Source organism: Lathyrus oleraceus, chromosome 6, assembly GCF_024323335.1.
Source record: "Lathyrus oleraceus cultivar Zhongwan6 chromosome 6, CAAS_Psat_ZW6_1.0, whole genome shotgun sequence".
NCBI classification, from domain to species: domain Eukaryota; kingdom Viridiplantae; phylum Streptophyta; class Magnoliopsida; order Fabales; family Fabaceae; genus Lathyrus; species Lathyrus oleraceus.
This window is the reverse complement of record NC_066584.1, coordinates 435669219-435683003: the sequence shown is the minus strand read 5'-3', so window position 1 is coordinate 435683003 and position 13785 is coordinate 435669219. Positions and strand designations below refer to the sequence as shown.

At 32.6% G+C, this 13785-nt stretch overlaps 1 protein-coding gene across 1 annotated transcript; it reads right to left on the bottom strand.

Annotated features, from left to right (window-relative positions):
• Positions 1-1375: 1375 nt before the first annotated feature.
• On the bottom strand, positions 1376-2872 carry LOC127091780 (ethylene-responsive transcription factor ERF027). Its single transcript, XM_051030483.1, has one exon. The coding sequence runs from the start codon at positions 2751-2753 to the stop codon at positions 1917-1919; it is 837 nt and encodes a 278-aa protein (XP_050886440.1). The 5' UTR covers positions 2754-2872; the 3' UTR covers positions 1376-1916.
• Between the last annotated feature and the right edge of the window lie 10913 nt (positions 2873-13785).

Here is a 13785-nt window from a genome sequence, read left to right as displayed (position 1 = left end):
TTGGTATTTAAAGATTCATAACTTTTCAATATTAATCCAAAACATTATTTATTTTTCTTCAATATCTCTCTTCTCATTACATCACATTACTCTTTTTGTTTCTTTCTCTTTCAAGGTGTTATTTAGGTGTATAGGTATCCATGATTATATTTTGGTCAACATGTTATTATAGATATAAAATTTCTACTTCCACTTTGTTTATTGATGACTAATCTCTGTGGGCACACTTGAAAATTTCCTAAACATTATAAATATATTGAACCGGTTATTTGTACAAATATGTCAAACATGACCAAGGAAAAGTAGTTTTCTGTTCAAATAGAGGCGCCTTGGTATGATCAACAAATCAACATTCTGTCATAACCTTCGGCACAAACTTTGCATCCTGTCGGCGAATCCAAAATCTAGTAATCGCAGTAAATTTTACTGTCATAGAAAACACTAGAGTGTTCTATATATTTTCATCCATATGTTTTGTTTTCCAAAAAAAATTACCATATGTAATTTTGGTCTAATACTCCAAGAAGTTCTTTGTCGTTGTACATATACATGCATGCAAGTGGTCTCAGACACAACAAGGAAAAGAAAAGCAGTAACTGTCATCTGTGTTATTATTATTAATAATGTGTCAAAAAACTTATTGTATAATAATTGTCTGTTTCATTTCATAGGTAAAGGTTTTGATGCACTCAGATATATCATTTATTGATAAACAAAATATCCTACTTTCCAATCGGAGTTGCCAAAGATGATTCAACAAAACGGTATTGGAAGATGTTGTTACAGATGCAGATATTCACCGTTTTTACGAGGAAAAAGAAATTGTGACTTGTGAGAGACGGCACCTATACCAACCGAAATCGTGAAAGTATTTACGCCGGATGAACAAAACCCTCCTCCAACAAAGATCCCAAACCCACGCCTCCCTAACATTATTGCATGAGTGTTTAACTTCACCAAATAAACTAAATTTTTATATAGCAAAAGAAAGACTATGCTGCTTAAGTCTCAAAAACAGAAACCTGCTGAATACCAGAAGTAACCAGACCATAGCTACTGCCATGAATGTGATAATAGATTTATAGTATGGTTCATAAATTTATGTCTTTTTTTCCTCTAACACTGACCTGAAAAAGCCTTGAGACTTCTTCTTGATTTTAATGTGGATTCTTTGATAGTACATAATGACAGAAAAAGAAGACTATTATTATCTCTTCTGACACAATAATAGAGATTGAATATGAAGCATCAAAGAGACAACAGATCATGTACTAATCAGTTTAAACTTAATCATATCCTAATAAACTTCTTAAATGCTGATTCATATGGTTAATCAACTATATAGAGATGAAGAAAGTTATATTATATGATCATATGCAGAAACTTCCATAATTTTTATACTATTTTCTTGCAGAAGAGAATCATATAAGGTTCTTCAAATATGAACATCACTGTGAATCTCAGCATCAGATTAATTTATGTTCAACAGAAAAAGTGCAAACCCCATACACAGATCATGAAATGATGTATTGATAGAGTGTAACAAAAAAGACCCAGAATCAAAAGATGAATCTTTTTACACTCACATCAAATCACATATACATGAGCTCTAACTCTAGTGCTTGGATCCCTAACATAACTGATTAGATCGTACGGAATTCTATCAGATTCAGACAGATCTTTTACCTAAAAATCTATTTGATGATGAAATGAAAATGACCTAATTTAAAGATCCTCCTTATATTTACACACTGATCCAAGATCAGCATCGAGATCGATGTGAAAACCAAGAAGCTAGGTAACTGCAAATTAACAACAAAGCAACACAATCAAATGCAGCGTACAAGTTACAAGACCAAAAATCCAAAATCAAACAAATCCAAAGAGAAAAAGACAGAAAATGAAAGAGTCTGTCTTCAAAAAGTGTAACCCCATAGATTATCATCTCCTCCATCAGAATTCCTCGGCGAATGATCGTCCGAAGAATAATTCGAAAACGAGGTCATCCTTGGTGGACTAACCTGCATTCCTCTAGCCATATCATCCAACAAATTCGGCATATTCAACAACTCATCCTCGTCAATATATTCATAACCTTGTTGCTGTTGTTGTTGTTGCATTCCACTACTAGCTGAAGAACTTCCCTCAAAACCAAAATCAGAAGTGTTTAGTTGTTGTTGTTGTTGTTGTTGTATTCCCTCGAAACCAAAACTAGAAGCGTTTTCTTGCTGCTGCTGTTGTTTTCCTTGTTCTTGTTGATCAGGTGGTTTCACTCTCATGATTTTCGCCTGTGCAGCAGCTTCAGCCGCGGCACGAATATCAGTCGAAGACAAAGAAGCTGGAATAGGGTAAGAAAGCACCGAATCGGGAAAGTTAAGAGTCGTATCAGGTCCTTTCAAAGCAAGAGCAGCAACATCATAAGCAGCTGCTGCCATTTCAGCTTTAGGGTATGTCCCTAACCAAATGCGCTTCGTTTTACGCGGCTCACGTATCTCAGACACCCATTTCCCACTCCTGCAACGGGTTCCACGGTATCGTCCGACAACAGCACCGGTCGTAACCACCGGGGTGGATGAAGATGAAGATGAAGGAGTTGTTGGTGCAGATGAAGAAGTAACTACTTTAGGTAGTTGTATAGGTGGTGGTGGTGGTGGAACTGTAGGAGAGTTATAAGGGTTGTTGCCATCCATGAAGAAGAAGAAAAATAATAAAAAAAGTTGTTGGTTTGGTTGTTGTAGGTTAACTAAGCACATATGATAAAAAAATGTGTTATTGTTTTAGTTTTCTTAATGTTTTGGAAATGGTATTAGAGAGAATATGATGATAGTGGCAGTAGTTATACATATATAGGTATAATATGTTAGGTAATATATATATCTATATCTATATGTGAGTATATAGATATATCGACAATGTGTATGAATGAGGAAAGGAGATTAGTGTGATTTGATTTGAATAAAAAGAAAGTGAAAGTGATGAACGAATGGGATGAAGCGTGGGAAAGTCGCGGATTTGATTACAAGAAAAGTAGTTAATTTGATTTGAGGGTGAGGCCACATTGTGAACACGTATTAGCCACAACATTTTTTATTATCGTTACTAATATACTTATACGAGGAGGATCGTGGGGTGAACTTCACTTGTATATGTCTCTGTCTTAATGTCTATTGAATACTGCTGACAACAAACATTGTCCCTAAGATAACGACTTTTTTTTTCCTCTTTTGTTTTACTATTTATTCACTTTTTTGGGTAATCTATATTTTTAAAGTTTTATTAGGTAAATAAAAAATAATTATATAGAAGAGAATAAGGATGAAGTCATACATCTTAACTCAAGTTAAATGCATACATCATTCGTTTATTATTATTTAATTTAACTTTTTTTTATATATTTGACAATGAATGTATTTAGTTCATATATGATTCAGATACATTAATGGTCAAATGTATAAAAAAAATCAAATTTGTTTATAATAATGAGAAGAAAGTGTAGTAATGAGAATAAAAAAGATGTATGTGTGCTATTACTTTAAACAATAGATAATATTGGGTCTCATTTCTTATGCTTCTTAAAGTTTTTTAGTTTTTTTTTCCTCGGAACGTGTAGTTTTGGTAGTCACATCATTTAGTTTTGTAAAAGAAGAGGGTCTAAAACTATATATTGACTTCGAATTTTTCATTAAAAAATGTACTAATAAAAATACTTTAAAGTGGTATCTATTATTTATAATTCATAGTTTTGTAAAAAGATAGCATTCAACTATGTCGAAGTAGCTAGTCATAGTAGTAGGAGTCAATTATATTCGATAAAGTCGAACACATAATATAGTTGTTGTGTTGAAGTGTAACTTATAAATTTGTATATTACACTTTGTATGTTTTGGGCTTGAGTTGTAAGTTTTGGATCTGGACTTTAGTTGCCTATATAGATGGCATGATATGATGTAAATAACAACTTCATTCAATAATAATTCCCCTTTTCACAAATTCAGCTTATAGTTTTTATCTCTTTTATCTCTTCTTCTTCTCTCATCTTTCTTGAAAACTCTTTTGTTCCAACAAATTGGTATCAAGGAGACCAAGTTGTGATTCAAAGAGAAATTGTAATGGCAAACAAAACAACAACATCAATGCAACTTTCAACGAATCTACCGATTTTCAAATGTGAGAACTACGAACGATGGATAGCGCAGATGAATGATGGAGTACCGATATTGGAAGTGAATGGAGATGATGTTTAGAAAGTTGGGCAGAATGATCAAAGGAAGAAATATGGTAAGGCTTTGTTCTTGATTCACTAGTGTGTGGATCCTAACGTGATCGAGAAGATAATTGAAGAAGAAACGACCAAAGGAGCGTGGGAAAAATTGAAGAACTTGTACGACGGAGATGAAAAGCTGAAAAGGGTGAGGTTGCAGACGTTGAGAAAGCAATTTGAGATGACTCAGATGAAGGAAGAAGAATTAGTCTCGAAATACTTTTCATGTGCGGTGTTGTTAACGAACCACATGAAGGAGGTGCAATGTTACAATTGTCAAGGATTTAGTCATTATGCTCGAGACTTTCGAAGAAAGAAAGAAACAAGAGAAAAAGATAGTGATGAAGTGTAGCATGCACAAGTTGGAGATAATGATTTTGTACTACTGATGGAAAATACTAAATCGAACAATGAGCAAACCAACATGTGGTACCTAGATTCAGGTTGCAAGAACCACATGACTGGTAATAAAGTCTAGTTCACCAAGCTAGATGAATCAGTTGAGAAAGTGATAAAGTTGGCAGATGACAGGCACACCACATCAGGTGGAAAAGGAGATATCTCTATTGTCAGAATGGTTGGTCAAAAAGTCAACATCATTGATGTGTTGTATGTACCTTCGATGACAAGTAATTTGATAAGTGTAGGCCAATTATTCGCAAAATGGTACAATATGGAGCTAGAAAAGAATTAGATGAAGGTGTATCATGGTGATGGAAGGTTGATTCTGAAGGCACCATGGGAAGACAACAGGACCTTCAAAGTTGATATTAACATGGTTGATCACAAATGTCTTACTTCGAATATAGAAGAAGACAAAAACTGACTATGACACCACATGTATAACGATATTATCTATACTTTTAAAAATAACTACTCATTGTGACGTCAACCATATATAACGATACACACATTTCGAAACACATTACAAATGCATGCGAGACTTTGACATGACACTCCAACATATCTTAGACTTCCACCACTTTGAGTTGCAAAAATCATAAACCATCAAATAATTTTTTTATTGAGGGACTGCATGCTTGTAAGATATCCCCTTTTATGTATAGTTGATTTCAAAAAGAATTTAGTTTATAGTTGAAGGCATCAAGTTATTTGCGTTTCTCTATCATCTCTATCATGCACTTGGAATTAATTGTCCATCCTTTTCAATTCTCACAAGCTGACACGATAAAAGTGACGATATTCCAAAAATAGCCAAGAGGAAAAACAAAATTCGGGAGAAGCTTTTTTAGTTTGAAAACTAGAAAATAATTTAGATGCGATAATTAAACACTAATATAAGAAAGACCAAAATGATCATACAAACCACTAATTATAAGATTTTTTTAGTCAAATAATATTCTAATTCATCCAAAAGTGTTGGAAAAGAATCATGTTTGGTTTCCTTTGATCACACATCATGCATTTAATTTATATATCATCCATAAGAACACCAAGTATTTGTCAGTTTGAGTGGAAGTGACTTGAATTTTTTGAGCATGTGATTCTAAATTCTGAAGGTGCACAATACAAATATCCTGGTTGAAATGGATCAAACCCTTCATTTCTTAATTCATACACATTTTATTTTATTTGAAATAATTAGAGCAACATCAATAAAGTTTTTTTTTTCTTTAGAATAATTTGGAATATTTAATTTAAGGGAAAAACAAAGAAATTATCATAGAAGCTCATAATCTCTATCAATGTTATATTTAAATATATAAAAGTTCAAAAAGGAGATGGTGGCAGCCTCAAGTAAGTGATATTAATAATTGATAACAAAATTAACTTCAGTTATTGAGTTATCTTAAGTTAAGAAAAAATTGGAAAAAAAATAATAATAAAATTCTTAATCTCTTTTGAAATTAATTTTTTATTTAAAAAACAAATATATAATAATTCAAGTGATATGTGTTGATATATATATATATATATATATATATATATATATATATATATATATATATATATATATATATATATATATATATATATATATATATATATATATATATATATATATATATATATATATATATTTCAACTATCACACTCATATTAATGGTTGAAGGACCAAGTTTATTTATCATGCTAATGTGAATGCTAGTTTATTTATTTACCGTGATATCTTTTATAATTTCTTACATTATAAAAAATTATTGTGTTTCTCCGATTTTTGAGAATTTTTTTAGTATTTATTGTATTTTGGGAGAATTTCATGAAATTTTATTGGATTTTTGGAGGATCTATAAGTTTTTACTGAATTTTTGGATAATCTCATGATTTTTACTTAATTTTTGAATAATCTCATGATTTTTACTTAACTTTTGAACAATCTCATGAGTTTTTATCAAATGTTTAAAAAATCTATGAGTCTTTGTCGGATTTTTTTAAAAAAACCAATGTAAAATCATATTTATTTATCGGATTTGAACTATTTGATTTTTCTAATATATTACCTGATTTATCAATAATATATGAGTTTTTACCGAATTTTTCATATTATTGGATTTTAACCATTCACACTTGCACCAAACTTTTATGATTATTGGTGAAGACATTAAAAGTTTATGTATTATTTTCAATTAATGTGGAGATTGTTGGGGTTGGTTGAAAATATATATGTTTAAGAAGTTTCACATCGCTTAATTTTGTAAATGAAGAGAAAGTCTAAGGCTATATATATGATACAAGTTCTACGCAGTCTCACATCGCTTAGTTTTGTGAATGAAGAGGGAGACCAATGATATATATAGGATTAAAGTTCTTCATTCTAAGATGCACCAGTCAAAAGCATTTTAAGCTTGTATTTGACTTTCTTTGTTCTCATATACTCTTGTATTAGAGTGTTGTGATATGTAGCTAAATTTTTTTTTAGAGAGTGTAGGTGTACTGGAGGTGTGAGTTACTTAAGGGTATATTATGTGTTGTAACAATTTTCACATAGTGTTATTTTTTTGTTGTCTATTGACGACGACCGTGGTTTTTTCTCTAGTTTTAGAGTTTCCACATTATGTTCTTGAGTTATGATTGTGTTCCTCTTTTTTTCTCTATGGTTTGTTTTGTTTATTTTTTTCAACAACTTGTATCAGAGATTTTGTTTCGATTCGGGGATAAGTGTTCTTAGTGTGTTATGTGGTTGCAGTTATGTCTGATCTTCCATATCAGAAAAGAAGGGTAGTGTTGTGAAAGAGTTATTGAGTTAAAGTAAAAAATTCAGATGTGCAATTCGGGCTAGAGAAAATTGATGAAAGAATTTTTTTTGACTTGTGGAAAGTTCAAGTCAAGGATGCGTTGATGCAATCAAGATTACATAAGGTGCAAGATTACGTCAGTGGTTGAAGAGCTTCCTACCAACAAGGAAGTTGCACCATAATGTTTCAACCTGATTTTCGACATGTGAAAATTCTTGAAGTGATTTAGCTTCAAGTGAAGTATGCTCTTCTTTAGATGGAATATGATAGTTTTTTAAAAATTATGATTGTTGGTGAAGACAATGTGAAATTTTTGGAGTGGTTTAGCTTCAAGTGAAATTTATTCTTCATGATAAAATATATGATTGTCGGTGATGACAATGTGAAATTCTTGAAATGGTTTATCTTTAAGTGAAATATATTTTTCAAGAGAGAGTATGATAGTTTTTAAAACTATGATTGTTGGTGAAGACAATGTGAAAATTCTTGGAGTGGTGTATCTTCAAGTGACTATACTCTTTATGGTGGAGTATGATTGTCGGCGAAGACAATAAAAGTTTATGTATTATTTTCAATCAAGGTAGAGATTATTGGAGTTGATTGAAAATATACATGTTGATACTCTTTTTGGTGGAGTATGATTGTCGGTGAAGACAATGAAAGCTTATATATTATTTAAATCAAGGGATTGTTGGGGTTGGTTGAAAATATACATGTTGAAGAAGTCCCACATCATTTAATTTTGTGAATGAAGAGAGAGTCTAAGGTTTTCTCTAGGATACAAGTTCTTTGAAGTTCTACATCGTTTAGTTTTGTGAAGAAAGAGGGATTCCAAAACTATATATATATATATATATATATATATATATATATATATATATATATATATATATATATATATATATATATATATATACATATATATATATATATATATATATATACACACATATATATATATATATATATATATATATATATATATATATATATATATATATATATATATATATATAAAATTCAAGTTCTTCATTCCAATATGCATCAGTCAAAAACATTTTAAGATTGTATTTGACTTTTTTTGTTCTCTTATACTCTTGTATTAGAGTGTTGTGAGATGTATTTTGTTATGAAACTACACAAAATTTTCTCATATTATCAGATTTGTGGAAGAACAAATTAACGCGGAAGCACACAGACTTAATGAAAATGAAATCTATAAATTCATTAACCTCTCCTCACATGAAAATTTTACAACTCAATTACACTAAAATTATTTATTGAAATTATGTTCTGATGTATTACAAATGAAAGATACAAGGCTTTTATAGTCAATAAAACAAGAAAGATGAATGGTTATTATTTAACACTTCTTTAATCTTCTCATAATTATTCTTATTTCTTTTTACCATTATTTATCTTGTTTCTCCTTCATACTCTCTTTATCTTTCTTTTATTTTGACCAACAATCTCCCACTTGAAGAGTGATTTTAATCGGTCTTTACAACTTGGTGAAACAACAACGTTTATCAATCTATTATTCTAGCAGGCCAACTGAAGATGACACAACTTCAGTTTGTCAACTGTCATCACATTTGTTAACATGTCAGTTGGATTCTCACTTCCTTGTATCTTGCTCAATGTTAGTACCTCGTCCTGAAGAATATATCTAATGAAGTGATAATGAAGACCAATGTGTTTTGTTCTTGAATGAAATGTAGAATTCTTTTCTAGATGTGTTACACTTTGACTGTCACTATACAAAACACTCTTTTCCTGCATGAAACCCAACTCTGTTAACAATCTTTGAAGCCATATCAATTCCTTGCTAGTTTTTGTGACTGCTACATACTCAGCCTCAGTAGTGGATAAAGCAACAATATTTTGTATCCGCGATATACAACTAACTTCTCCAGTACCAACAATAAATATATATCCAGTTGTAATGTTTTTAGGGATCAACTTCACCGGCAAAGTTTGCATCAACGTATCCTTTTACTTTTATTTCTCTTTTTCCAAAGTACATACACTTCTCTATAGTGCCTCATAGATACCGCAAAATCCACTTGACTGCTTCCCATTGAGCTTTTCCTGGATTTTCCATAAACCTGCTTACTACTCCCACTGCATGGCCAATGTTTGGCCTAGTACAAACTATTGAGTACATTAAACTTCCTATGGCTGAAGCATATGGAATCTTAGCCATGAATTGTGTTTCTTCCTCTGTCTAAGGGGATTAGTCCTTGGATAAGCGAAAATGACTGGCCAATGGTGTGGTAACCAGCTTGGCCTTTCCCACATTGAATCTTTGCAAAATATGGTGGATGTACTTTGCTTGAGATAACTGCAAAATTCAGCTTTGTTTATCTCTCATGATTTGCATTACAAGAATCTTCTTTGTTGGACCCAAATCCTTCATGTCAAACTCCTTTGATAACTGCATCTTCAAGCTTGTGATTTCATCCATATCTGGACATGCTACTAACATATCATCGATATAGAGTAGCAAAATGATGTAATTGGACTTATATCTCTTGAAGAAATAACAGTTGTCGGCATTGCACTTATGGGAATCTTCCTTGTCTATGAAGCTTGTACACTCCATATACCACTGTCTTGGAGCTTATTTCAGGCCATACAAGCTTTTCTTTAATCTGCACACCATATTATGTTTCCATTCCTCTAAGAAACCTTCAGGTTAGCCCATGTAGATCTCCTCGTCTAAGTATCCGTGAAGAAACGCAGTTTTTACGTCCAATTGCTCAAGGTATAGTTCTTTGTTGGCCTCGATACTTAAAACTGACCTGATAGTATTGAGCTTCACAACTAGAGCAAAGATTTCAGTGTAATCAGCTCATTCTTTTTACTGAAATCCTTTGACAACTAGTCGGCTTTGTATCGCTTAGAACCATCATGATCTTCTTTTACTCGATACACCCATTTGTTGTGAATAGCCTTATTTCCATTAGGTAACTCAACTAGTTCCCATGTGTGGTTGGAGATTAAAGACTCCATCTCATCTTTCATTGAAAGCTCCCACTTAATAGCATATATGGTCTGACATGCTTCTATCTAGCCTTTAGGCTCACCTTCATCAGTTAGCAACATGTAGTTCATGTATCTCCTGTTGGGAACATGAGACCAAGAAGACCTTCTCAATATAGTATTTGAAGTACGAATCTCTGATGCGTCATATTGTTGCTCACTGCATTGTTCAGTTGATTCCTATGATCGAAGATTCTCAATTATAGGACTTTCTGGGATATCACCCACCTCTGCATAAACTGGGTCATTTAATTTTGAGTCATTAGTGGTTGTGTTATGCATGTCTTTGTATATAACTCTTTCATTGAAGATCACGTCTCTAATACAGATCATCTTTCTATCATCTTCATCCCATAGGCAGTAGCCAAACTCATTCTCACCATAGCCGATGAAATTGCACTTCTTTGATTTAAGATCAAGCTTATTTCTGCCTTGATCACTAATGTGCACATATGCTACACAACCAAAAACTCTAAAATGTGAGAGTTTTACCTCTCTTCCGCTCCATCTTTCTTCTAGTATTCTATGTTCCAATGGTACTGATGGACCTCAGTTGATTAAGTAAGATTCTTTGTTGACTGCCTCTTCCTAGAACTGCTTCGGTAAACCTGACTGCACACACAAACTTCTAGCTCTTTCAGTCAATGTTCGACTCATATGCTCAGCCACACCATTGTGTTGAGGCGTACATGGCATGGTCCTCTCCATTATGATTCCATGCTTATACATAACTTCTTAAATCTGGTGTCTTCATATTCATCACCATTATCACTTCTGAGCTTTTTGATCTTCAATCATGCTCATTTTCTACCATGGCTTTCCACATCTTGAAAGTCTCAAATACTTCATACTTATATTTTAGAAAGTATACCCACGCCTTTCTGGAGTGATCATCAATAAAAGTTACAAATTATTTCATCCCACCAATAGATAAGACAGTACTTGGACCCTAAACATCAGAGTGAACAAGCTCAAGACTTTGGATTCTCCCACTTGTCTGAAAGTTGACGCGATTCTGCTTTCCAAGTATATAGTTATCACACATGTCAATTTGTATTGACCTGAGACCTAGTAGTTTTCTCTTTGAGTGCATGATCTTCATCCCTTTCTCACTCATATGGCCTAATCTTTGGTGCCATAGATTGGGGCATTCATTTTTCGCAACTGCAATCAAGTGACATGCTCGCTCCCACTCTTTTTATTGCGAGAAACTGTCATTGCACCCTTTGAAATCTTTCATTGATCACCATGGAAGACTGTTATGTAGCCTTCACTAGCCAACTAGCCTACTGAGATTAAGTTCTTTGTCAGGTCGGGAATATGTCTTACATTTTTCAATTTCCATTCAGACTCACCCAACTTAATCTTCACTACACATTTACCTGCAATCTCACATGATTGCTCATTACCGAGGTAAACTTTATCGAGGTTTCCAAAGACATAATTATTAAAGAATTCTTTATGGGAAGTGGCATGGAAGGATGCTCTAGAGTCTAACACGCAAGACTCTTCCTTATTCTCCAAAGGACATATAAACTTATCTTCTCCTATTGAAGTGGGAGCAACATTTCCTTCATCCTTTACCTATTGATTCTTTGGTGGGATTCGACATTGATTTTCGTAATGCCCTTTCTTTCCACAATTCTAACATACGATAGTCTTCGAATTATGGAAACTATGATGAATTATGTATTTGGATTGTCGGTCCTTTGATTTACCACATCGATATCCCCTGGTTGAATTTATTCCTTTTGCCTCTATATGTAATACTGAAGAGGATGGTGATTCACCCAACTCTCTCCGTCAGATCTCTTTACTGAGAACCAGATCACGAACATCATCAAATTTCATCTTTGTACTTCCTGACGAGCTACTCACTGTCGTGATAGTAGCACTCCAACTATATGGTAAGGAAGAGAAAAGTATCAACGCTCGTACTTCACCGGCAAACTCAATTTCAATCGAACTCAATTGGATTGTTACAATATTGAGTTCATTGATATGTTGTGCAATTGATGTGTCTTCTATCATCCGAAGCGTAAATAATTGTCTCATCAAATGAACTTTATTTGATGTTGAAGGCTTTTCATACATGCTGTAAGGAGCCTTCAAAAGTCCAGTGGTTGTCTTCTCCTTCGTAATGTTAAAAGCAACATTTTGAGATAACGACAATCGGATAACGCCAAGTGCTTGCCTATCGAGAAGGTTCCATTCATCTCCCTTCATCGGTTCTAGCTTCTTTTTCATGAGAGGTTGATGTAGCTTTTTCTGATATAGATAATCTTAAATTTACATCTTCCAAAAGCTAAAGTCTACACCATCGAACTTTTCAATCTTCACTTTTCCGTCATCTGCAGCCATCACTCCCACTTAAATCTGACTTCCTCATGATCGTCTCTGAAAATTTCTTTGCTAGAAAAATTAGAAAATCAACCAACTAGCTCTGATACCAGTTGTTAGGAAACTACACAAAATTTCTCCATATTATCATATTTGTGGAATAACAAATTAACGTGGAAGCACACAAACTTAATGGAAATGAAATCTATAAATTCATTAATCTCTCTTCACATAATAATTTCACAACTCAATTACACTAAAATTATTTATCGAAATTATGTTCTAATGTATTAAAAATGAAAGATACAAAACTTTAGTCAATAAAACAAGAAAGATGAATCATTATTATTTAACATTTCCTTAATGTTCTCATAATCATTCTTATTTTGTTTTACTATTATGTTTCTTGTTTCTCCTTCATACTCTCTTTATCTCTCTTTTATTTTGACAAAGACTGTATATATAATTCAAGCTCTTCATTCCAAGATGCATCAGTCAAAAACATCTTAAGTTTATATTTGACTTTTTTTGTTCTCTTATACTCTTGTATTTGAGTGTTGTGAGATGTAGTTAAATATTTGTTTTGAAGGGTGTGAGTGTATTGAGGATCTGAGTTAGTTTATGGCATATTATGTGCTGTAATAATTTTCACATAATATTATTTTCTGATTATTTATTGATAACGGCCGTGATTTTTTCTTTGATTTTGGAATTTCCATACTATATTCTTGTATTCTTTATGTTATGATTGTGTTGCATTTTTTCTTCTTTATGCTTTGTTTTGTTTATATTTTCCCAACATAAGTGACCTCCACAATTCAAGTGATTCAATGAATTCAAGGTCATGCAAGCATTCTAACATAAACCCATATGTTCATTGCAACCACAAAACTTTTGCAAGGTCAACCGACTTCTATACAACACAACACCACACGTACCTTT